The 24,589-nt window shown below is 51.8% G+C and overlaps 9 protein-coding genes across 9 annotated transcripts; 6 read left to right on the top strand and 3 right to left on the bottom strand.

Moving 5' to 3' along the window:
* The first annotated feature begins 748 nt into the window (after positions 1-748).
* Positions 749-2,428, top strand: AUEXF2481DRAFT_527959 (uncharacterized protein). The gene is made up of 2 exons (XM_013483885.1): positions 749-1,966; positions 2,063-2,428. The coding sequence occupies exons 1-2, from the start codon at positions 1,068-1,070 to the stop codon at positions 2,298-2,300; spliced, it is 1,137 nt and encodes a 378-aa protein (XP_013339339.1). The 5' UTR covers positions 749-1,067; the 3' UTR covers positions 2,301-2,428.
* A 298-nt stretch (positions 2,429-2,726) lies between these two features.
* AUEXF2481DRAFT_70719 (uncharacterized protein) lies at positions 2,727-4,999 on the bottom strand (the record flags this gene model as incomplete). Its single annotated transcript, XM_013483863.1, has 2 exons — positions 2,727-4,747; positions 4,804-4,999. The coding sequence occupies 2 exons, from the start codon at positions 4,997-4,999 to the stop codon at positions 2,727-2,729; spliced, it is 2,217 nt and encodes a 738-aa protein (XP_013339317.1).
* Positions 5,000-5,703: 704 nt separating this feature from the next.
* Positions 5,704-6,635, top strand: AUEXF2481DRAFT_70739 (uncharacterized protein; the record flags this gene model as incomplete). Its single annotated transcript, XM_013483866.1, has 2 exons — positions 5,704-6,267; positions 6,321-6,635. 2 exons carry the CDS (start codon positions 5,704-5,706, stop codon positions 6,633-6,635), a joined length of 879 nt encoding a protein of 292 aa, XP_013339320.1.
* Positions 6,636-6,856: 221 nt separating this feature from the next.
* On the top strand, positions 6,857-9,406 carry AUEXF2481DRAFT_527677 (uncharacterized protein). The gene is made up of 3 exons (XM_013483884.1): positions 6,857-8,428; positions 8,479-8,598; positions 8,647-9,406. Exons 1-3 carry the CDS (start codon positions 7,078-7,080, stop codon positions 9,315-9,317), a joined length of 2,142 nt encoding a protein of 713 aa, XP_013339338.1. The 5' UTR covers positions 6,857-7,077; the 3' UTR covers positions 9,318-9,406.
* Positions 9,407-9,494: 88 nt separating this feature from the next.
* AUEXF2481DRAFT_33614 (uncharacterized protein) lies at positions 9,495-10,544 on the bottom strand (the record flags this gene model as incomplete). Its single annotated transcript, XM_013483839.1, has 1 exon — positions 9,495-10,544. The coding sequence occupies one exon, from the start codon at positions 10,542-10,544 to the stop codon at positions 9,495-9,497; it is 1,050 nt and encodes a 349-aa protein (XP_013339293.1).
* Positions 10,545-10,905: 361 nt separating this feature from the next.
* On the top strand, positions 10,906-12,434 carry AUEXF2481DRAFT_527643 (uncharacterized protein). The gene is made up of 3 exons (XM_013483883.1): positions 10,906-11,446; positions 11,600-12,190; positions 12,382-12,434. Exons 1-2 carry the CDS (start codon positions 11,171-11,173, stop codon positions 12,098-12,100), a joined length of 777 nt encoding a protein of 258 aa, XP_013339337.1. The 5' UTR covers positions 10,906-11,170; the 3' UTR covers positions 12,101-12,190; positions 12,382-12,434.
* A 207-nt stretch (positions 12,435-12,641) lies between these two features.
* On the bottom strand, positions 12,642-15,807 carry AUEXF2481DRAFT_70795 (uncharacterized protein; the record flags this gene model as incomplete). Its single annotated transcript, XM_013483869.1, has 3 exons — positions 12,642-13,249; positions 13,305-14,120; positions 14,169-15,807. 3 exons carry the CDS (start codon positions 15,805-15,807, stop codon positions 12,642-12,644), a joined length of 3,063 nt encoding a protein of 1,020 aa, XP_013339323.1.
* Positions 15,808-16,301: 494 nt separating this feature from the next.
* Positions 16,302-17,460, top strand: AUEXF2481DRAFT_9088 (uncharacterized protein; the record flags this gene model as incomplete). Its single annotated transcript, XM_013483826.1, has 2 exons — positions 16,302-16,614; positions 16,667-17,460. The coding sequence occupies 2 exons, from the start codon at positions 16,302-16,304 to the stop codon at positions 17,458-17,460; spliced, it is 1,107 nt and encodes a 368-aa protein (XP_013339280.1).
* A 4,922-nt stretch (positions 17,461-22,382) lies between these two features.
* On the top strand, positions 22,383-24,529 carry AUEXF2481DRAFT_70806 (uncharacterized protein; the record flags this gene model as incomplete). The annotated part of the gene is made up of 2 exons (XM_013483872.1): positions 22,383-23,975; positions 24,092-24,529. The coding sequence occupies 2 exons, from the start codon at positions 22,383-22,385 to the stop codon at positions 24,527-24,529; spliced, it is 2,031 nt and encodes a 676-aa protein (XP_013339326.1).
* Positions 24,530-24,589: the final 60 nt, after the last annotated feature.

Here is a 24,589-nt window from a genome sequence, read left to right as displayed (position 1 = left end):
AACAGGCCTTGCGCGACTGCCTTTGCCCACCTAGCGACAAAACTCGAGAGCGACGACAACCATGAGCTACAATCTTGCCCGTGTGCGACTTTCACTGCCCATGCAGCCCATGCGTAATACACCGCCTGTTACCCACCTCAGCGCCCTATCCCAGAAATGTCGATAACCCGATCCAGTGCGACAAACGACATCCATGCGACTTTCTTCGTTCTTCGCAAAGCGACGTTGACGTGTTGTTGTGCCTGTTGCAATCAAAAACTAGCAGCGACCTTGATAGCTTTCTTTTCTTTTGTTGTGGATATCCCTTCTTGTAACTTACTATTCTACATTACCAGGCATTCAGTGTCATGTTCATATTTGCCAATCAGGGGCACAGCTTATGCTGATCGATCCTTGTTGGATCTGGGATCATTCGTTGTGAGTCACTAACATCCCGACAACAACGCTAGTCCTTCTCACAGCCGCGTATGGCAGAAGGTATGCAGTGCCATTTTTTACAAGTAAGTCGCGAGTCGTGAGGCTTATCATCACTACCTCCATGGTCATTCTCGCCCCTTCCTGTTACACGATTATCGTCAGCGGTCCGATCTCGCGCGTCGGCTCAGCGTCCACATGTGAACGACTGTAGTTCTACAAGTATCACTTGGAGGCTTGGTACAGTCTGCGCAAGTGACCTGTGATCTCGCTTGTACGATGGTTCGTGGAGCGGTAACGCTGGATATTTTTCATAGATTCCAACTTAAAGTATGCCAAGAACTTTGATTAAACCAAGCAGGTAGTTGCCTACTCCACGATCTAGGGCAATATTAGATCTACGATTGTCTGCCTTGTACATCAATCACAGAAATGTGGCTGTGAAACTCTGATAAGTTATTGCCATAGAACAACACGGTGGAAAACAGGTATTCCAGGTCCCCGAGCGACGCGACGATGAAGCTCGTGCGTCACCACATGAGTGACGTAGCCTGCATATCTCTCTTGCCCTCACAATCGCTTCGTACATAGGCGCTGTTAAACCTAACATTCGAAAACATCAACAAAGTTGAACTTAGTCCCTTCTATCAATCATGCCGCCAAAACAAACACAACAAAAAACGAAATCAAAGTCGGAAGTTAACGCCAATGGACAACCTCAGCAGGGCATCCCTGAGGATGAGATCAAACAGAACTCTGGTGTCTCGGCCACCATGGCATTGCAAGCAACGCAAAAGGCCTGGGAGCTGAGACAAGCAGCGATGGGAGCTGGCGATGCCGAAGCACGAGAAGCAACACTTGCCAAAGCAGTCAACAAGGAAATTGAGGCTGAATCTTTTGGCAAAGCAGCAAAGTACGCACAGTCCGGTGCTTTCCAAGGATTGGCTGCCGGTGCCGGGTTGGGCGTGCAACCTGGTGTTACCCTCGGCAAGCTGACTGGAGCTATTGTTGGTGGCACAGTCTCGACAGTCACGGGACTCCTCGGTGCTGGTATCGGCTCTGTCTACGGCGCCATGAGGAGTGAGCCCTTGTGGAATATGGGAGAGATGGCAAGTAAGGGTGTCCAAGGTGTCGTTGGTGACTTCCTCCCAGACTGGAAGGCAAGTTCGTCACAGAAGAAGGCATTGGACAAGATGATCATGCAGACCAAGGAGACACAAGCACCAAGCAAAGAAGAGTTGGAACAAATGAAGAACGACATGCCTGATCAAGCACCGTCATCCTGGTCGCAATCAGCAAAGGATATGACCAGCTACTTGCCTGGTATGCCGTCAATGCCGAAGATGCCGTCCATGTCACAAGCAGGTTCTGCAGTTGGCTTGGGCGGTCTAGGAGCGTCAATGGGAATGGGCGGAGGAAAGCAGGAGCCAGCTCAGCAACCCAAGAAGCGAAGCCAATCCCAACCCAAACAAAGCGACCAAGCGCCAAAGCAGCAAAAGACCTCGAGTACGCAACAGCCCAAGCAACCTCAAAAACCAAAAGAGGCACCGAGGCCCAAAGAAGCACCAACCGCCAATAACACAACCACGCAACAGCAGCCCAAGCCGACACAAAAGCCAAGCACTACCTCGACAGGTCCGACCACCAGATCAGCAACACAGAAACAACCCAACGCCACCAACACAACCTCGACGTCAAAGCCTCAAGCTGCCAAAATGCCGACCAGCAAGCCCTCCACGACAGCCAACACGGAAAAGAAAAGGCCAAGAAAGTTGAACACAGCAAAGAGCAGTGGGACACAATCACAACCTACAGCATCTTCTACTTCTGCTAAGAAAGCACCGCGGAAGTTGGAGACTCGTAAACCTGCTGCCACTGCTGCTTGAGTGGTGTCTACTGAGTGGTCTTGTAAATGATGTAATGTTGAATGATTTTCAGCCCTTGTTTGTACACAAGTATATAATGTCATGAAACCGTTTGTCCATGTGCTCATGTATCGCTCACCATTGCTCCGAAATGTCTGTTCAGATTCCTCATGTTTTGTCTTTTACTTTCGATCTGACATTCAGGTCAGGGTGGTACTGTTTACATGATACTTTCGCACTTGAGGGTTTACTTTGCAGCGATAGAGTGTCTTAAGATGTTGCAAGGACGCGAGGAGCTTTTCAAGGGTATCCGACAATGCGCATTGCAAACGTGCGCTCCAAGGTTCATAATCTCACAAGATAGGATTCGGTCACAGGTATACGGTAGAAACAATGGCTTCGAACATTCATATACAATATCGTCATTACATACATAACCTCATCCCATTAATGCTCAAAACCATATCCCATGGTACCGTTCAAGTCCCTAAAGTCTCCTCGCAATGAGTCGATGCCCTCCTTCTTGACCTCCTCAACCAATGCCTTGACCTTCGGTGCGATAGCCTTTGCATCGAAGCCAAAGTGCTCATACGCCTTTGCTCCAGGCAACGACTTGCCGAATGTAGCCATTGAGTATCCGGCATCGGCGTAGCGCTCCCAGCCGTTGATGGCGTATGCCTCAATAACGACACGAGGAGCATTGCTACGGTACCTGAGAACAGACTGCTTGTACTCCTTACTCTGCTGCTCAAACAGACGCTGGCAAGGGAAAGAAACAACACGGGCTTTGATACCGTGTTCGGCTTCAAGTAGCTTCTTGGTCTCGACTGCGCAGAACATCTCGGCGCCGATACCGATGAGGGTCACGTCGGCGTCTTCTTGCTCCATGAGCACATAAGCGCCCTTCTGTACGCCTTCTCGGCTGCTGTTCTCGGGGTATTGTGGTAGATTTTGGCGGGAAAGGGAGATGATTGAGGGTGTTGAGGTTGCCTTGATTGCGGCGATGTAGGCGCCGGCTGTTTCTTCCGAGTCACAGGGGCGGATGTAAAGGAGATTGGGCATGCTGCGGTATAATGATGCAAGAGCGATAGGTTGATGAGTGGGTCCGTCTTCACCAGTGCCGATGGAGTCGTGAGTGGCGATGTGAATTTGTTGCAGACCTTGGAGGGCACCCATACGAATGCCAGGAGCGGCATAAATGTAAAACATGAAGAATGATGAGGTGACGGGGAGGATTGTACCCTTGTTGAACGCAGCCATACCGTTTGAGATTGAAGCCATGGCGTGCTCGCGAATACCCCAGTGAATATAGCGGCCAGAGTAATTGCCGTTGATACCACATGCAGTTTTCAACTCAGGGTTCTGGAAGTCGACCTTGCCCTTCCAGGTCATGTTGACTGAAGGAGTCAAGTCTGCTGTGCCCACCATGAAGTTATTCAGATTTTGCGCGAGAGGGTTACAAATGAAACCAGAAGACTTTCTCGAGGCAGTGGGTGTAGTGGGGAAGCTGCCCTTCTCGGGAATTATCTTAGTCCAGTCCTTGGGCATCTTGCCAGCGACACGCAGCTTGAACTCCTCGGCCAGTTCGGGATACTCCTTGGAGTAGCCATCAACAAGGGTGGTCCACTCTTTCTCGTACTCCTCGCCTCTTGACTTTGCCTCACGGAAGAAATCGTATACTGCATCTGGGACGACAAAGTGCTCTTCGGGGTTCATGCCGAAAGTACGCTTGATGTTGGCGACGTCCTCGGCTCCAAAAGCAGCTCCATGTGCCTTTGCATCACCAGCTGATGCACTACCAATACCAATGATTGTGCGGATGTTGATGAAGGTAGGCTTATCGCTCGCACGTGCGGCCACCAGTGCTTGCACAACACCCTGGATGTTGGTAGTACCGTCCATAACATCAATGACGTTCCAGCCGCAAGCCCTCATCTTCTCGTTGATGTCATCGTTACATGTGATATCGACAGAGCCGTCGCAAGTGATCTGATTGTTGTCGTAAACAAGAGCGAGATTGTTCAGCTTCCAATGACCAGCCAGCGAAACGGCTTCAAGGGCAACGCCTTCTTGCAGACAGGCGTCTCCGATCATGCAGAAAGTCATATTGTTGACTAGCTCATAGTTTGGCTTGTTGTAAGTGGCCGCAAGGTGCTTTGTTGCCATAGCCATACCGACAGCATTAGCCACACCTTGACCAAGAGGACCAGTTGTGACTTCAATACCCTCGTGCTCAATCTCGGGATGTCCAGGGCAGATCGAGTCTGTGCGGTCTGAGTGATACGACTTCAGCTGTTCAATTGTCATGTTTTTGTACCCGACCAAGTGCATAAATGTGTATTGGAAGAGACATGTGTGGCCGTTAGAAAGGACAAAACGATCTCTGTTGAAGTAATCGGGGTTGCTTGGTGAGTACTTCATGGCATACTTCCAGAGTGACACTCCAATAGCTGCCATTCCCATAGCACCTGGCGTTGAAGTCAGCTCACGTTCGAAGTGTGGCACAATCATTGAACAATCTTACCACCGGGGTGACCGCCCTTGAATTGCTCGCACAAGTCCGCAATCAGGCAGCGGAACACTCTGAGAACCTGGTCATGCTTGTCTGCCTCCTCCAGCTGTAACGTGGCGGCAGCATTTGTGCCATCAATCTGTGTACCGAGGACCTTCACGGGGATACCGGAGGTAGCATCTTCGTAGTGCTCAAGAGAGGGTGCCATGGTGAATATTATGAGACAGGGATATTAGAAAGGCGATGGCTTGGAAAAAGTCGCTGGGCGCTCCATGGACTTTATGAATGCCGTCAATGAAGCGGAACATCTTGCCATGTACCTCAGCGGCGGCGCTCTTACTTTGATGTGCAAGAGCAATTATTGAAAGAGTAGCCCGTGGTCCCGAAGAACGACAGAAGCGGGGAAAGCACTTGAGCAGGGGAGCGGCAAAGTTGCTCGATTCGAATGTGGCGTCTGTTTTTACGTTCGTCGAGACCTCAGAGTCCACGGCAGGGCGGCCAAAATTCACAGGTTCAGCTGGGGGGAGCCGCTACATCTTGGAATTTTGCAGCGCGTCGTGCCAAGAATCGCTTGGAGTGGATAAACCGAGCGCCGTCGTTTCTGCGCCTCGAAACGCTCATCTTGCTCTCTCCTGGGTTCATCCACCGAACAAAGCAGTTGACGCGCTGCACTGTCCAATTGAACTTTCAACATGGCTGCGATGTGGGCCTATCTGACCTTCTCGTGGGAGGATGGCTGAAGTCATCGTTATCGTGCGTGTCATGATATTTCCTGACGCATACAAATTGGTAGACGTCGCTGGTTCAGTCGCGTCTTCCAGCTTTTAGTTTTTTCAACATCGCTTTCAACACTCAAGTCTATAACTCGCCATTCCTTGTGCCCTTCACTCTACTACATATTACTACAGCACAATGGCGCCGAGTATCGTATCTGACATTGAGCTCCCCAGAGATATTCCTGAGTCTCAAATATCAGCTGCGAACGTGCCGATAGAGAAGGCGTTCGGCCTGAAGAACAGGACCATCATCATCACTGGTGCTGGTCGTGGACTCGGCATCACACTCGCGGTCGCAGTACTCGAGTCTGGCGCCGATGCGGTCTGCCTAGACATTTTGCCTGAGCCCAGTGCGGAAGAATGGGCTCTCATCACCAAGCTGCAGAAGAGCACTGGAGTTCGTGCATCTTATCACCGCTGCGACATCACAGACGAGGAGTCTGTGGACAAGACAGTCGCTGAGTGCGGTGATGAAGCTCGCCAACGTGGCAAGCCTGTCAGGGGAATGATCTCTTGCGCTGGCATCCAGCAGATGGTCGATGCCATCGACTACCCCATGGATGGCTTTAGACGCATCATGGAGGTCAACGTGACTGGAAGCTTCCTCATCTCGAAATACACGGCTCGTCTACTTCGCGACCAGAAGCTTGGTGGAAGTATTGTCATGATTGCATCAATGTCAGGTCAGATTGCCAACCGCGTAAGTCCAGTCCTCAGACACGTACTGTAAGTGAATACTGACGAAGCTCTCAGGGCCTCCACTGCTCAGCATACAACACAAGTAAAGCTGCAGTACATCAGATGTGCCGCTCTCTAGCGTACGAATGGGGCCAATGGGGCATCAGAGTCAACACTCTTTCCCCCGGATACATTCGCACAGCCATGACTGACGGTCTGCTGCAAGAGAAGCCCGAAGTTGAGGAGTCGTGGATGAGAGGAGCATTGCTGGGAAGACTCGGTGCACCAGAGGATTTCAAAGCTCCATGCGTGTTCCTCCTGGCAGATGGTAGCTCGTGGATGACAGGAGCAGATCTCAGAGTTGATGGTGGTCATTGTGCCACGGCGTAGAATTGCTTCATAGACCATAGACGATATATAGATTTAGTAGACAGCTATAACAGCTCATCTCAACACACCTGACTAGGCGATTCTCCGAGCTGCTGCAATGCACGAATATTTTCCAAAATCAGTTTTGACCGTCGGAGAGTTCGTACGACGCGCTTTATGTTCGTAAAGCTTCTCAGCTGGACTCATTCGTTTGCCACCGGTCCTTGATGACTTAGTGAGTCGCGCGCACGATGATGAGAAAGGCGCAGAAGGACACGAGGCCACCGGGTGAATAAGAAGGTTGCGAAGTGTCTGTTGTGAGCGAGGATATATTCAAGGCCAGCGCTCGTTTTTGCCGTTCGTCTTTTTCTGCCCCGCACTCGTCGCGTCCTCCAGCTCCACCAACCACTTCAACAAACTCGCCATTCGACACGCGAGTGTCGCAGCAATTATATCGCGATCCATGCGATCAGACCGCCATGCTAGATCCACTAATTCAGAGGAAAGGTCCGTAGCCCGGGGAGCGTCTGAACCATCGCTCTCGCCGCCCAGACGTGGCAATGGTCCTTCGAAACGCTCTCTGCGTGGGCGATCAGGCTGTTTGAATTGTCGACGGCGACGCAAGAAGTGCGACGAGACCAAGCCAAACTGTGCAAAATGCGAACGACTAGGAGAGGAGTGTGAATGGGACTCTGGCCTCAGTTTCCGCTTCAATTCGCTCGAAGCCGACCATCCAAGTATGATAGCCGGCCAAAAGGTCGCCGTTGCAATACCAAGTCTTCAGATGGTAGACGTGGTTTTCGACACGGAAACGCATGAGTGCAAGGAATACTCAAATGGCCAAGAGTTTGCCGCAACTGATGATTTCGTTGCTGAAAAGCATACACCGTTGGAATGGCATATGGACTCGGCCACTCAGGAGGTTGGGCAGTCCGTAGAACCTCAGGGTACACATGCGATTTCGCCAGAGACACAGCGATATCCCTTGCTGAGGACACAATCACATGAACATAACGACAGTCTCGACAGTCGACGCTCTATCAGCTTCACAGCTGGAGAACATGAGTCTCAGCCTCATGTTGCCTTTCAAACACCAATTTCGGCGCACAGTCTGCCCATGATCCAGGAGAACGATTTGCTCGATTTCTCCATGCCGGAACTTGAACCACTCGATTATCTTACCGACCGTGATGCCTTTACATTTGGCGACTCCTTGTGGCCGCCGATAGATGAGAATACTTTGATGGATCTGGATCATGTGCCTTCCGAATCGCCGGATATGTATGCCATGTACTATCCAAACGCCACATATCGAGAGTTGCACACTACCCTTTACAACCATATGGTGGATACAGCTCGTGGTACTGGCCTCACGCGGATAGGCACACCCGAATCCGATAAATCTCAGACTGATGCACCCGCACATGAGCCGGTCAGACGCACTTCACAGTGGGAGCACTCAGAACCTGAAAGATTCAAGCCCAGCAATCTACCAAAGGGCATGACTGTACGGCGAGAGATGGAGCTTTGGCGAAATTATCTGGATGAAATCGCCCTCTGGTTGGACATGTTCGACAACGATCGCCACTTTCAAATCCAGCTGCCTATTCTCGCTCGAGGTTCGGAATCACTGCGATTATCGATTCTGGCCCTGTCTGCAAGACAAATCGAGCGAAGAGATCCGGATAAGCCATACACCGAGAGCCTAGCGTTGTATCAAGAAGCTATTCGACTTATTGCCAACGAGCTAGAGAGTATGAGTACGGAGGTGATTGGAAGCTGTGTTCTGCTTTGCGTGCTAGAGATGATGAGCTGTCAGTATCGAGCCACTGATTGTTGATCAGATTACTGACTTCTTTTCTAGCTTCCCCCAAGGATTGGTCGCGACACCTGAACGGTGCAGCTATGCTGCTCAAAGCTGCCGGAATCAACGGTGTTGTCGGAGGTACAAGACAAGCTATCTTCTGGTGTTTCGCTCGGATGGGTATGTCTTCTTACCCCGTCTCATGATCATGATTACTGACCGCAGCAGACATGTGGGGCGGCTTTCTCTCTGACTCACACACCAAGATACCGACAAGCCTATGGTTCCTGCCAACAGGCACAATGTCTACAGCAATCTCAAGATTCAAGACCGACTTTCAGAATTTCGACAACTACGCGAATTACTCGCTCTTCCTGTGCGCAAGCGTATTGAACGTCGTGTCAAGCCGTGGTACCTCTGTCGAACGCGGAAGCTCGTATAGTGCCAAATGGAAAGCTCTGTTCGATCTTCTCGTCGACTGGCACGCCAAAAGACCTCCGGAGATGCGTCCGTTGACACCGCGCTCAAACGAGAGAGACGACGAGGGTCCCTTCCCTGTTGTGATTTACACCAATGCTGCAGCGGTCAGTGCTAATCAACTGTACCATACCGCGACTTTATTGATGCTGCAGGCGAAACCAAATGATGTCAGGATACGAGGACAAAGGAGTATATTCTGGCATGCTCGACAGGTGATTGGAATTTCGGTGAGCAATCTACTGCATGCTGCTTGGACTAATGCACCACAACCACTGTATATCGCTGGAAAGGTCATGTCTAGCAAGGCAGAACATCGTGTCGTGTTGGAAGCGCTAGCAGAGATTGAGAGGACAACTGGTTTCGCTACTCAATGGAGAGCACAGGATCTGAAAGAGTACTGGGGCGACGAGGCGGATTGAAGATCGGTGTCACATGAAGTTGTGTATATTCACGATGTCGCCTCCAAGGTTTGTGGACCGGCCAATTCTTCTTGTCCCACATGTCGTCTTTGCACCATAGCTAGAAATCGCACTGCAAAGACACAAGCCGATTGAAGTATTGCTACTCGCGACTTCGCGCTGAGATTAAGCCACATTTCAGTACATCTGTACTTCGACAAGCGCTCTTCCAACACCCGAGTCCATGCCTGGAACGCCAGAGTTTTCGACTTCGTGTGCAACAGCACCCTTCTCTGCGCACACCTCCTTCAAGTGATCAACACTGCCTCCAACACCAAAATAGAATCGTTTTGCAGCCACGACCGCTTTTGCCATTTTCGTTCGGCTCAACAATTGGATGAGAAGGTCAACAAATGCTGTTGTTGAAGCAGGACTGTAGATTGTCTCGCTGGCAAGAATCAAGCTGCCCATATCCGGTGCTGACTCAGGGATCAGAGAAGCAAGTGTTGGGCCCCATGGTCCCGAGATGAAGGAGAGTTGGATGCGCGAAGCAGCAAGAGAGGCCAGGAATTCAGGGAACAAAGCAGGAATATTCTCCAAGTCACCTGAAGGTTCAGCGGCCAGATCAATCAATGGTGGTGAAGTAGTAGCCGCCCAAGTAAGGATAAGATTCGGCAACGTCACCAATCTCAACACACTGCTATTGTAATCCGTAAGTGTGAAAGTCTGAGAAATGCCATTCTTCAAGCAATGTTGGAATAGCGTCAGAGTCGGCAAAGCAGATCCAGCGCCCAGCTCCACAACCCCATCACAGCGCACAAGCTCATCAATATCCTTGCGCGGACCGCGATCCAGAAGCAAACTTGAGAGATCAACACTGCACTCCCAAGTTTTGAAGCCACCTTCATAGACGTTTGTCCGCAAGTCTGTTTGCTCCAAGTCACGCAGAGTCGCGTCGTTGTCGTTCTCCGCAGAAGCTTCGGACATGAGTTGGACGCGAATGTCGAAAAGTTCTCGTCGCGGAAGGAGAAGCACTTTTCCGGTCGGTGAGACGATTTGAGCTGTGCTGTAGCATAATCTGTCCGGCAGGGTTTCGTATAGTTGTCTCAGGTCGTGTTGCATGACATTGACGAGTGGTGTTTGCTCCTCATTTGTCGCATTGACTTCTGAAGGTGCATCAAAGATTGGCACATCTTGATCGACGCTTTGATCAATATCGTCTCCGCCGAAGTTGAAACTAAAAGCCATATTGTTGTGTTGTCTGTGGGAAATTGTTGATGTCGCCAGTTTTGCGATGATCGAGAAGTTTTCGGACATGCAAACGCCAAGAATCTGCTCTACCTGTCCATTGTCCGGCTTCGACAGCGGACCGCAATAAATTCGACGTGTCTCCGGACATCTGTCGCCTGATACTGATTCGCGAGCCTCATTCGTTTGCTTGAATAAAACACTAATCTGAGATCTTCGTGTTTCGTGGAGGACAAAGCTCCGATGTGATGGTCTGCATGCCAAAAGCAGGCAGCAACATGGTTGGGGTCCAAGCGCCCGGAATCTACTTCCGCCATCTAGATCGCGCTCCTCCTTTCATTCTTTCATAACAGACATTGCAGTGACAACGTTTATCATCAGACCTGAGACAGGCTCCAGTGTATGTGACTTTGTGAAATTTGTCTGCTGGATCTTGGCGGTGTTTGTAAATCAATCAAAGCTGCCCAGGCAACAGTCATTGTTTTGTGACTCAAAACCCCTCGACGCTCACTTGTCAATCAATCATTGACCGACAATCTTTCCTCTCAACTATCACTCTCACTCCCACAAACACAAACACTCACACTTGGACAATTCATCGTCGCATAGATAACAAACTTCCCAACATGGATCCACCCGCCTATGACCTTCATACATTCCATCGTCCTGGACTTCCATCACTCCTGCGCGACACCATCACCGACGAAGACATTGCCGCCGTCTACAAATACTTCACCGTCCCCGAGGACGTTTTTGCAGAGTCTTGTCCAACCTGTGACGAGATAGCTGCAGACGCTGGTCTCGTCGTCGGCGACGGCGACGAATACCCCGCTGGATGGAAACTTATAGCATGTCGACGCCACGCACAGGTGCTCAAGGACCAGAATGACGATGCTAGATATGTAGGTTTTGAAGCTGAAGTGGGGAGGCAAGCAGCGGAACGTTACTATCAGCGACTGCGTGAGCAGAAAAATAAGAAGAAGGCTGAAGCAAAGGCTGAAGCGCAAGCTGGAGCACAGGCTGAACCACAGGCTGAACCTCAGGCTGAACCACAGGCTGAACCACAAGCTGAACCACAAGCTGATTCCGTTCCCGAGAAAACTCCCACCACCACTACCTCTACCTCGACTGACGAAATCTGTCCCATCTGCGTAGACGCAAAAGCAAAGCTCACAATCGACTGCGGTCACAGTTTCTGCGCCCACTGCATAACAGAATGGCAACAAAACTACACAGACGAGAAACTCGCCGACTGGCTAGACGACTGTCCTGAAGTGTTGGAAGAATACCGTATCCTCAAAGCTCATCTAAAATCGCGGTATACATGCCCAATGTGCAGAACTTATCTCCAACATACAAAGTTATCGCGTAGGGAAAAGAGGGCTTGGAATGACGTGGTAAAGGGATTACCGCCTTTGGTGTCGGCTAGGAGTCGACGTGGCGGACAGAATCGTAGGAGGGCGAGAGCTGGTGAGGGACTTCGGAGTGAGGCGCCGTCTGGTATGCCGTTGATACGACGATCTCGTGTCATGGGTCCAACACGTCTGAGGGTGTGATGAGCCATGTGCCTTTTCCCGCTTATATCACACCCCAGAATCGCCCCTCTGCATCGCCCTTTGCGGAAACAAATTATCGAGAAAACTGTCGTGTGTCAACTCCCCCAAAAAAAAAACTCACCATGTGGTCATTGTCTCTCGAACAAGGAACACATCACCATCGGATCCACCATCACTACTTCACAATACAGTCGAGGCCCCGACATTTGACTTTTTTCCGAATCACCTCTTCTTCGTCTCTTTACGTAGAGGATCTCGGTCAAAGCTGATGGGTCCCAAAGGATTACAACACTCCGTCAGTCGTGTTACACGACCTTTCGCTCTCGGACGCGATTTGGTCACACGCGCATGAAGAGGCAAAAGAAAGAAGATTCGTCTCGCCCTGAGATCCCAAGATGGCACAGAAGGGCAGGGGGCAATCATGGAAGTCAAAAGTTCCATGACTTTTTGATCAATGGTAGACGGCTTTTCCAAAAACATCCTTATATCATGAATCACGGTACACTGATATACAGCTATAGAAGGAAAAAAAAGCATCAACCTACTCCCTCACATCATCCCGTCCATTGTGAAATGCACCATGTCCACCAACCTCGCTCTCAAACTCCCCCATCAAAGCTCCACCCGCAGCATCAAACCACGGCAACATGTCCAATTCCAAAAGACTCATATCAACATCCCGGCTCTCGATCAAGAAATCTCCAAACCCGTTTTCCCCCTCCTCCTCTTCTCCCACCACGACCCCGAAATTGTCAACGTCATTCTGCGAGTGTGGTGGCTGTGTGAAAGAGGTGGAAGGAACAAGTAACGAACCACCATCTTGAACACGATGAGACGATAGCGGAGAAGGGAAAGAGGTCGGCGAAGGATGAATAGTCGCGAATGCGGAAGCTGGAAGGGAAGAGCGATGGTGACGTGGTTGGAGGGGAGGTGGCCGTGGGAGATTGTTGCCCGAGTATGTGCGTAGATGATTGTTATGTTGTTGGAATGGAGATGTGTTTTGCATGTTGTAGGTGAAGGGGTTGTCGGTGTCGAGAACAGAGTCAAGGGAGTGTTGCACAGGTTCATGGGTCCCAGGAGCCCCCGAGAAATGCCAGGCTACATTTGTGCTTGGAGAGTTGAGTGTACCTGTCAGAGTCCATCCAATTGCTGTTTTCCTCATGTCAGTTGTGTGTTAACTCATATCAAGATACATTTAACTTACGTTGATTTGGGTTCACTCCCGCTGGCGGCGACTTGGTCTGCATAAAGGAGTTTTGCATCAATGCACTTGGCGACCAGGAATTTGCAGGTGTCTTTCTCCGCCATCCGGGTTGAGTGAATGCAGGCTTTGGCTCTGGTTGCTCAAAAGCACTCTCTCCTTCTTCTGCTGTATACAACAAAGGATCCCCTACTCCCTTGAACTTTTGATCTAGTACTGTGAGAATGTATTTTGTGCCTGCCCAGTATGTTTCGAGGCTCTGTAATGCTTTGTAGCAGAGTTGATAGTGTTGGTTGGCTGCTGTGGCTAGTAAAGTGTGACGGGCAAGCGCTCGCTCCACCATAGGCGGCCTGCTGGCATTGGGCAGAACACTTGAAGGACGCGCCATGTTGAGCATCTCAGCGACTGCTGCGGCTGGTTGTTCTCGCACTGGGCTCCCAGTACGAGAATTGGCCGTTGATTGTGAACGAGAGTGTTCTTTCGAGGTCGCTGTCTGCTCGGCCGTCTCTTTGAGGAAAGCGCATGCGGCAATGTAAATCGGTTGTGTGGTGAAAGGATTACCAAGGCCAGCTTTCGTGTCGATGAGTTGTGAATACGATAGAATATCTGCGATCGTTTTGGCAGAAGACATGGACAGTGCTTGGCTGTTAGGGAACAATTGCAACATCTTGCCTTCAAAGGTCTTCAATAAAGTTGGCTGATGGAGAAGCACAATGAGCGTATGGAACCAGAAATGGAGCAGAACAAAGTTGGTTCCTTCTCCGGCCTTGACGTAATGGTGGAAGTTCATAGCTTGAAAATGTAGCTTAGAAGAGAGACCTGTTTCGTGTTAGTCCCATGAACTTCACACCGTGAAATGAAACGTACCCTGATAGAAGTTTGTGACTCGTGCTTCCATATCTGCCAATTGCTGAGGCGTTTCGTCGGTAATGTCTGACGGCTCCTTGATACCGTTGAGTAAATCCGCTACTCGACCGTACAAGCAAACTATCCTGATCAGTGCTGGGAATGGCGAAGGCCAACCGGTCTTCGGGTCCAGCAAATCCAAAGGCGGGAAAGAGAGCTCAATGTCGTCATCCCGTAATGTACTTTTGCGTCCAGTACCAGAAGAGACGACTTTATCCAGAAAGAAGACAGCCCAGAAGGTATCAACCCGTTCACGCTCAGCAGCTCGTTGCTCTTCAGCTTCATTTTCATCTTGGTGCTGCAAGTCATCATGTCCGATCGTCTTCTCCAGATGCTTGTCCTGTCTTGAATATCTAGGAGAAGAACCGTCTCGACCCTCGTAGCGAAGACCATCAAGTTTGTGTAAACCAAGATCCTGTGCCATGCGAATCGATATACCAAGATACATCCATAGACCACTATCTCGACTTTCACCAAACTCGTTGTAGGCAAGCAAGAGGGCGGCCTGAACAGCAGCAACACTTGGCGTGGCATATGTATCAATCAACGCCAATTTGGCGCGCTGGGCAAATGCAGAACCTTGCTCTGAATGATTTGCATCTCTACCGTCGCGTGTCTGCTGAACGAGCAAGTGATGAGTAGAGAATCGAGCCGCTAGTGCACAAACAGCGTCCACCAAGATCGCATCCACTTGCTTCTCCTCGAGGTCTCTCAAAAATCGATCGCGCTGTAAAAATGGATAGTTGCAAGCAAGATGAACGAAGAAGGTATCGCACAGATGGGTAATCAATTCGCTAGGAGGCATAGAAGAGTTGTCGTAGAAGGGGAGAGTCTGGGGAGTGCGGGCGTCCGGATCGTAACTCGCAGAGTGGTTAGACATGGCCGACGCACCAGGTTGAGCTCCAGCCGAGGGCGAAGTTACACCATCAGTCGCCGAGGATGAGCGATTCACCTTGACAACCATCTGCTTGAAGCCTGGCATTATTGCTGTGGGACCGAGCCATCTAAAGTATGGCATACGATTGCGAGCGCCAAGGAAGAGAGAAGGCATGGGTCTCGGAAAGTAGCTCTGATCGCTCTCAATGCGCACAGGCTTCGGTGGTACGTGTCGCGGTTCAGCGGGAGTTGGAGCCTTCGTAGGCAGTCCTGGATTCTCATTACGCGGCTTCGGCATGGTGGTCTTCGACTTCCTAGGGGGAGGAGCCTTCATTGACTCCGAAGTGCCGGCGCGTACCAAAGTGGGAGGCGCTGGTCGCGGCGTCTCGCTTTCATCCTCGTTGCCGGTCCCAGGGGCGTTCTCATCCGCGTAGCCAGTGCATTCCAGTCTGTTGTTTGTGCACGTATTGCAGTGCGGACGCTCACCAGAACATGCGACTTTGCGTTTTCTACAAAGCAAACAAGCAGTCGAAACACGACGTCTCTTCGCTTGAGGAGCTCCTTGACTCGTAATGAAGCGCAGTTTCTTGGGCTGCGGTTTCGATTTCTTCTCCTGGATCGAAGCAGTTTGAGTGGGCTGCTTCGGCGGAGAAGGATCGTCCTGGTGTTGTAGAGAAGGAGAGACGAGCTTCCCAGCCCAATCTCGTTGATGATAGCTAGTCATTACTCGTACAAGACATTCCTACAAATGGACAAGGCGGGCGAATTATTGCCGATCAATTACATGGGAAAGAAGAAAAATGGACGTGAGTGGGGTCGGCGTGTGGAACGGAGGCTCTGTCGGTGGATGGTGGTGATGCTGCAATTGTTTGGAGAGGCACGACAAACTTCTGTCAGGACGAGAGGTGTCGAGATGTCTGAGAATCGAAGGTACGTCTTCGGAGGGCAAGACGCATTGGGTCGTCCCGCGAAGAGGCATAATCCAGCCACAAACGACAGGTGACCAAAGTCCATCTCTTCGTCCAGCAAAAAGACGCGGGGCGCCAAAGGGGAAAGCGGAAAGGAAGCTTCCCCGCTCTGGGCGCACGGATCCCCCGAGACGGCGGGTGCCGGAGGTCGCCGGAGATTCGATGCAGGCGTGTCCGACATGTCGACGCCGACTTTTTGGCATGTGAAGTTGCGACTTTTGGTACGACCATCCCGCGATTCCTATCGAGCATGGAAGCCATCATCCGTCCGGCATTGACTGCCTCTGGTCGCCGCTCCGTGGCTACTCGCTTCTGGCCAGCATGCCGCTGCCTCCACAACAGCTCGTCCTTGACAGCGACGCCACTGCCTCATCCCATCGCTGCCGGACCGCCACCGCAACCCCCACAGGCGCCTGCCACAGAGACCGAAGACCGTGTCAAGCGCAAGAGACAACAGGCTGCCCTTCTAGAGAGACAGTCACAGATCAAGGTGGACCCTGCGAAGCCAGCCTCGGCCCTGCGCAAGCGTTTCTGGAAGGAATCTTCGGTCAAGGAGACTGCTGGTATGCTGCGACGATGCTGAATGGCCAATCTTCTGCTGACACATGCACACAGATGGGCTCCAGGTCTTCCTGGACAAGCGGCCGGTCAGGACGGCGTCCAAGGAAGTCCTCACCCTCCCACCTACCAAGCACGCCCTGGCCTCGGGCATCGCTCTCGAATGGGACCTCCTCGTGTCGGCACAGCAGGCGCTCAAGTACCACTACATCCCCCTCACATCCTTGAGCTCGCGCGCAATCGACATCCACAACGCCGACCTTCAAGGAGACAAGAAGATCAGAGAGAACATAGTCACCATGCTCATGCGCTATCTGACTACCGACACACTGCTCTGCTGGGACCCCGAGAAGAGCATCCACGACCCAGCCTCGATTCTCGACATGCAGGACGACGGCAAGCCCAAGCAGAGCCTCCGCCAGAAGCAGATTGAGAATGCAGAGCCCATTCTCGCATACCTCACAACGCACATATTCCCCGGACTCGAGATTGTGCCCATCTTGGCCGAGGATAGCATCATGCCGGTCAAGCAGCCCAGGGTGACGCAGGAAGTGATTCGCGGCTGGATGACCGGTCTGCCTGCCTTTGAGCTGGCCGGTTTGGAGAGGGGAGTGCTGGCAACCAAGAGTCTGCTGGTCGCAATCCGCTTGCTGGTCGAGTGGAGTCGGGAATTTAGACACTTGCAGAAGAACGACAGCTCATCCCGATTCGGCATCATGGAAGCGCGTCAGGCATCAATGGTCGAGGTGACGTGGCAGACGGACATGTGGGGCGAGGTCGATGACACTCACGATGTCGACAAGGAGGACGTGGCCAGACAGTTGGGCAGTGTCATTCTGCTCGTGTCTTAGAGGTTAAGTGAAGGCTTTGTGTAAGCATCTAGAGCATATGGATCTTGTCCCGATGGGGCAGTGTCGGAAAATAGACTTCTAGACCGTTGGCGATTGTCTCCACTACCGTCATCTGCAGCAGTGCAGCTCGACCAAGTTGCACCTTGGCCGCAAGTGTATTGCTTCGAGCTGCCGTCTCCTTGTGTCGTGCGCCTCGTTATTCCCATACCTTTGCACGCAATCTCAATCTATTCTGATGATATAATACTCACAGTCGACAGCAATATGGCAGAGAAGTATGACGAGAGGCCAATCTATTGGATCTGCGCCAAGGCTGACACGCTTGGGGCAGCAGCAGCAATAGCAATAGCAATAGCAATAGCAACAACAGCGCGTCGCATCAGCGCAACAAGTCGTCGGTTGCCAGATCGCTGCTGTCAAAGGTGACGAGCAGAGTCGACGCACCTCAGAACGAGGGCCCCGGCTCCGACTCCCCCACCACAGATTCTCTCGATCCTTCTTTGGCCTCGGGACGTTCGTCTTTCCAGAGCGGTCGACCAGCCCACCTGGTCACCACCATGACCAACAACAACAACGACCCTTCTCAGTCTTCGCCCAACGCTCGCTCGTCACCCGCGACCCGGACTGGCTCGATCCCAAGCATGCCGCAAGCGTCGACGGCGTCCATCGAGCAGTCGGTCAAGCTGTTCAAGGTGTTTGAAGCCTTGCGACAGGGAGACACGGCCGGCATCAACAAACACCTGCGCGAAGACTCGACCAAGCTCGAAGGCAACACCATCCTCCACCTCGCCGTGCAATGCGCAGAGCCGTCGGTCGTCGAGTACGTCCTGAGCATGGGCCAATCCACACTCGACATCAACGCCAGAGACCGCGACGGCAACACTCCGCTGCACATTGCCTCGACCCTCGGTCGCACCTCTGTCATCAAGCTCCTCCTTGACCAACAGCACATCAACGAGTCCGTCACAAACTTCCAGGGAAAGACTCCTCTCGACCTCGCCCGCAGTCCAGACGTCTTCCAGCTCCTACAACTCGCCCGTTCCGTCTTTATCGAGAGAACTACCAAGCGGATCCAGCACCTCGTCCACTCTGCCGACTACGGCACCCTCGAAGACGTCCTCGCTGACGACCACGTCCGCCATGTTGTCGACATCAATGCCCCCGAGCTGGCTACCGAGCCCATGACGGTCGAGTCTGGCGGCACCCTCCTGCACGAAGCTACTCGCAAGAAGGACACACAGCTCATTCAGATGCTGCTCCTCAACGGTGCCGACCCTTTCCGTCGCGATCGCAAGGGCAAGCTGCCTCAAGAAATCACAAAGGACGACCACACCAAGCAGATTCTGAAGAAGTCGCCTGCTGCTGCTGCCGCCCAACGCGGTGTTCAAGAGAAGGCCATCCTGGGTACTGGTGAAGGTCCACCGGAGAATGCTCTGAGCGCAAAGGAGGCTCGCGAGATGAAGGGTTACTTGAAGAAGTGGACAAACTACACGACCGGCTACAAGCTCCGATGGTTCGTGCTGGAGGACGGTGTGTTGAGCTACTACAAGCATCAGGACGACGCCGGCTCTGCTTGCCGCGGCGCCATCAACATGAAGATCGCCTCCCTCCACATGGACTCCAAGGACAAGTTGACGTTTGAGATTCACGGCAAGTCGTCGGTCAAGTACCACCTCAAGGCGAACCACGAGGTCGAGGCAAAGCGCTGGTTCTGGTCCCTCAACAACGCCATCCAATGGTCCAAGGACGAGGCTCGCGAAGAGCAGAAGCGACAGCGTCAAGAGGGCGAGGCTTTGCGTCAGGCTGCATCTGTTGCTCCATCTTCTGCCGCCGCCGCCGCCGCCGACTCTGCAACTCTTGCGCCTACCGTTACCAGCGACCGTCGCACCAGCATCGCTCAGACTGCTGACGGAGAAACGCTGTACGGCGATGAGCCCACCAAGCTGACTCGCCATCGCACCTTCGAAACAGACGGTGAACGCGACTTTGAAGACGAGGAGGACGACTTTGCCGACGACGACAGCGCTCACGACGTCAAGCCTGTCAACAAGGACGCCTTCAACATCACCGCCCAGTCAGCCAAGCTGCAGCTCGACTTGCTGGCTTCCGTCTCGGCCTCGTTGCAGCAAGAGAAGACCAACAACCCCAGCCTGCCCCTAGGCCACCCCGACGTCGACTACGCTTTGACCTCTTACGACACCGCTGTTGGAAACCTCAGAGGTCTGCTGATCGACCTCTTGCGCCTGTCCAAGGACCACGATGCCTATTGGCAACACCGCGTTGACAGAGAGGCACACATCCGCAAGCTATGGGAAGAGAGCATGGCCCGCGTCGCCGCCGAACAAGAAGAGTTGGAGAATCGCATTGGTGAAAGCGAAGACAAGCGAAAGAGAACAAAGCGTGCCTTGAGAGACGCTCTCGAAGGCCAAGCCTCCGGTCCTGCAAGTCGTGCTCGCAGCCGCAGAGGTACCACTGCTACTCAAAGCAGTAAGCTCGCCGCTGCCGTCGCTGATATTCCTGTCGCCGCCGATGGTACTGCCGCAGCCGAGCCACCACCCACATTGAGCCGCAGGCAGACCCTTGCCGACATGACCAACCACGACGTCTCGGACGATGAGTCTGATATCGACGAGCAGTTCTTCGATGCCGTTGATGCTGGAGAGGTCGAGGTTGTTGGTCAGATGCCCGTCTCCAGCACACCTCAAGTCGAGACACGCCAAGAGGAGAAGACTCCACCAGTCGAGGACAACACTGTTGCTACCATCCAGAAATCTTACAAAGGTTATGAAGACCCTGTCAGATCAAAGCTGCCCATCGATGCCGACAATCGACCCAAGGTCTCGCTTTGGGGCATCCTCAAGAACATGATCGGCAAAGACATGACCAAGATGACATTACCCGTCACTTTCAACGAACCTACTTCTCTTCTCTACCGTGTTGTCGAGGATATGCAGTACACCGAACTCCTTGACACTGCTGCTGAACGTTCAGACTCGGCCGAAAGAATGGTATATGTTGCTGGTTTCGCTGCTTCCGAGTACGCCTCTACCATCGGCAGAGTCGCGAAGCCGTTCAATCCCTTGCTGGGAGAGACTTTTGAGTATGTCCGTCCCGACAAGGGTTATCGCTTCTTCATCGAGCAAGTCAGCCATCATCCCCCCATTGGTGCCGCTTATGCAGAGAGTGCCAAGTGGGAATACTATGGAGAGTCTTCTGTCAAGAGTAAGTTCTACGGCAAGTCTTTCGAGATCAATCCGCTTGGCACTTGGTTCTTGCGCTTGAAGCCTACCCATGGACCGGAGGAGCTGTACACATGGAAGAAGATTACCTCATCTGTTGTCGGTATTATTACTGGTAATCCGACCATCGACAACTACGGTGTGATGGAGGTCAAGAACCATACTACCGGCGAGACGGCAATCTTGGACTTCAAGCAGCGCGGCTGGAAGGCATCATCAGCTTTCCTCGTCGCTGGTAAGATCACAGACGCAAAGGGTGTTCCCAAGTGGAGCATCGGTGGTCGTTGGAACGACAAGATCTACGCTCGACCGACTCCTGGTTACGAAGACCAGAACCTGGGAACTTCTACAAAGTCACAAGAGTCCAACCAGGCCATCCTTGTATGGGAAGCCGGTGCCCGTCCTCAGGGCATACCTTTCAACCTCACGCCCTTTGTCGTTACTCTCAACGCTTTGCCTCCACGTCTGCAACCTCTGATCGCACCCACTGACTCCAGATTCCGACCCGATCAACGCGCCATGGAGGAAGGTAGATATGACGACGCCTCCGAAGAGAAGAATCGTGTAGAGGAAAAGCAGAGAGCCAGACGTCGTGAGCGTGAAGCTGCTGGTGAGCACTTTGAGCCCAGATGGTTTAAGCTTGAGAAACATCCCGTGACTGGAGAGGAATATTGGAACTTTGGCCGCGAGTACTGGGGTGTGAGAGACAAGGTCGCGAATGGAGAAGCTAGCTGGAAGGAGGCGGGACTTGAGGAGATTTACTAGGCTTTCTGATGAGATAACGACAGAATCATAGCATGTTTGGCTGAGCAATAATTTCTTCCTCACGCACGCATATGTTTATTGATTTTCTTCAAGTTCTAAAACTGGTCTTTCATGATTCATCATCATTATGACGAAGTCATCACGTCATTAACTTTGGTTTGCTGTATGTGTTGTGTTGTTGTCATCTGTAGGTGTAGCAATCTGGAGACACTTTCCCGACGAAGTGTGATGGAAAACTTTAGATCTGCAATAACTCGACACCACCACGAAGAGATATGCCAAAAATTACACAGTATCGCCGAAATGCTCTCTAGAAGTTTGGTAAGAGGTAGTTATATGATAAATGTATGGGTTTGCAGCTTGCGGTCGCCATTGAAGCATTCAGAGATCTGAAATTCTTGTTCTGGGTATGACCCTGTCAGGTGGTACCGAGCTTCGGAAAGCGGCAGGGGCTGGTGATGTCATGCCGAGACTTACAAGACGCGCTTCTTTCCTCCAAACGCGTCTCTCGATCTTCTTCCTTTCTTACCTCTTGACACGATAACAAGACGTCTTTTTCAATAACACGCTCAAGCTATCGATGAGTGAGTCCTGACTGCGAGAAGATTGTATAGACATTTCAACGACCCCTGAACCGATACTCTGAGATTCAAATATCATGACACGATATGCTAGGTCAGGAATAGTGAAGGATGAATAGGCCAAGGCAGACCAAGAGTAGCATCTCAATCAATCATCCAGCCAAGGAGGTTGGCGCACGACATGCGTGTAGAAGATGCAGGATGTTGTCTTGCCAAGATAGGGTAAAGGTCGACGAAAGGACTTTTGATGCATTTATATGATTGCAGTATCCTTTATCCCATGCTTCCATCACGCCTCTCTCATTCTAAACACGGCCGAAAACCTCCCCCGCCCCCCATGATGGCTTTACGACAGGCGAAAAAGGCCTTCAAGTGGTTCTTCCCCGAACCTGAAAAGGCGGACGATGGCCGTGATCAATGGCCCTCCCGTGCTGCTTTCTTGCTGGCTGCAATGGGTGGTTGTGCTGGGCAAGGAAATTTGCTGAGATATCCTTCAGTGGTCTACAATAACTATGGCTTGCAATGGTTTATCCCATATCTTCTGGCTGTCTTTTTGATCGCCATCCCGGCTCTTATTCTGGAGATTAGCATCGGACAGGCTTACAGAGGTGGCTCGGTTATTGCATTCAACAACATCAATGGCAGGTTGAAGGGTGTGGGTATTGGACCTGTGTTTGTCAGTTTTGTGGTGGTTCAGTATTTCACGGTCAATCTTGCTTGGATCATGGTCTATTTCCGCAACTCGTTCACTAGTCCGTTGCCTTGGGAGGGCAGGATTGAGGATTTTTACAACAACGACGTCGTCGCTAATCCGGTTCCTATTGCCGGCAGTCTGACCAATGGTGGCAAGGATGTCGCTTCTTACACAGCCTATCCTGCTGTGGGACTCATTGGAGAAACCGTCGGCTGGAGCGCTTTCATCTGGTTCTTGATCTGGTTCTCCATCTTCCGCGGTGTTGGCATGACCGGGCGAGTGGTATACTTCACCATGGGTCTCCCCATCATTACTACAATCATCTTTGTCGGTCGCGCTCTGTCTCTGGATAATGCAGCTGCTGGAGTCAGACTGCTCTGGGCTACTTGGAGAGGAGATCAACTTGCCTCCGGTACGGTCTGGCAAACCGCTGTTGGCCAGGTCTTCTTCAGTACTGGAATTGGCTTTGGCTACTTTACCTCTTACGCGTCGTATAACCAGAAACACTCGAATGCTGTCATGGATGCTGTGCTCATATGCGGCAGTAACGTGCTTTTTGAGAATTTTGCTGCTTTTGCCATCTTTGGCGTTGTTGGTTTCTTGCGACGATGGCCTCAAGAAGGTGAGAGATTGGGAGCTTTCGTTGTTGGCTTTCTCACGCTTCCGGAAGCCGTGCTACAAATGCCTGGAGCCAATTTCTGGGCTGTGCTGCTGTTCTTGACATTAATCGTTCTGGGATTCAGTTCGGCGTTTGTTATGCTGGACGTTGTTGCCACTTTACTCGTGGATTCTGGAGTCAAGTATTCGAGGCCGGTCATCGTCACTGGGTTGACACTGATCTCTTTTTTCATGTGTCTTCCTTACTGCACCGAATTCGGATACTTTTTGCTCGACGGAATCGACCGATGGGTGAATAACGTCGCTCTGATCTTTGTTGTCTTCAGCGAGGTCGTCAGTGCAACGACTGTCTATCGCTGGTCTGACGTCGTCGGACAGGTCGGCATGCCTGCCTTCATCATCTACAATCTCGGCTACTTCGGCGGCCTCCTCACCGGCATCGCCGTGGCTCATGCTCTCGAAAGCGCAGGTCCTGGTGCAGGTGCTGGATTCGGTTTGTTCATCCTCTGCACACTTGTATCCACCTACATAGCAACGGCTCACGAATCAAACACTCGAGGCTTCATGGCAAAGCTCAAAGGCCAAGCTACTCAACTCTGGTATCTGGCATTCTACTCTGTAAGTCTTCCCCCCCCCCCCCCCCTCCCCTTCTTTTTTTCTTTTCTTTTTCTTTTCTTTATTCTTTCTTTTAGTCTCTTTGCGTCCATAAAAGTCAAAAGCTAACAAAGAACCAGGGAAATCAACTCCGCAAAGATCTAAACCTCGTAGTCGGCCAAGGCAAAAACTGGAAGATTCCCTTTTTCCTCCCCATCCTGCTTCGCTACGTCAGTGGTCCTGTGCTAGCCATAATCTTCAGCTTTGCATTCCCAGAGTTTCACTCTTTGCGCTATGATCCCATGATGATTACAGGATTTATTTTGTCGGTGTTGGGGATGGTGGCGGTGTTGTTGGGCTTTGTGATGCCGAGGTATTATGATGCTTTGGTCCCAATGGACAGACGGGATGAGGGTACAGAAGAGACTGTGCTGAATGAGCCGATGAGGCAGATTGATGCCATCGCGGCGGCTGACAGCGATATCGAGGGTGGGGAAGTTGGGAGGGAGAAGTCGGTGGCGAAGGATGTGAGTGGTGGTGCTGAGTCGCCTGAGTTGATGGCGCAGATGGTAAAGTGACTGCGCTCTGACTCTGACGATTTTTTTCTTACAGATTGACTTGGACGGGTTTTCTCTGCT

The sequence above is a fragment of the Aureobasidium subglaciale genome (genome assembly GCF_000721755.1).
Source record: "Aureobasidium subglaciale EXF-2481 unplaced genomic scaffold scaffold_36, whole genome shotgun sequence".
NCBI classification, from domain to species: Eukaryota; Fungi; Ascomycota; class Dothideomycetes; order Dothideales; family Saccotheciaceae; genus Aureobasidium; species Aureobasidium subglaciale.
The sequence above is the reverse complement of the archived record's forward strand: the minus strand, read 5'-3'. Positions and strand labels throughout refer to the sequence as shown.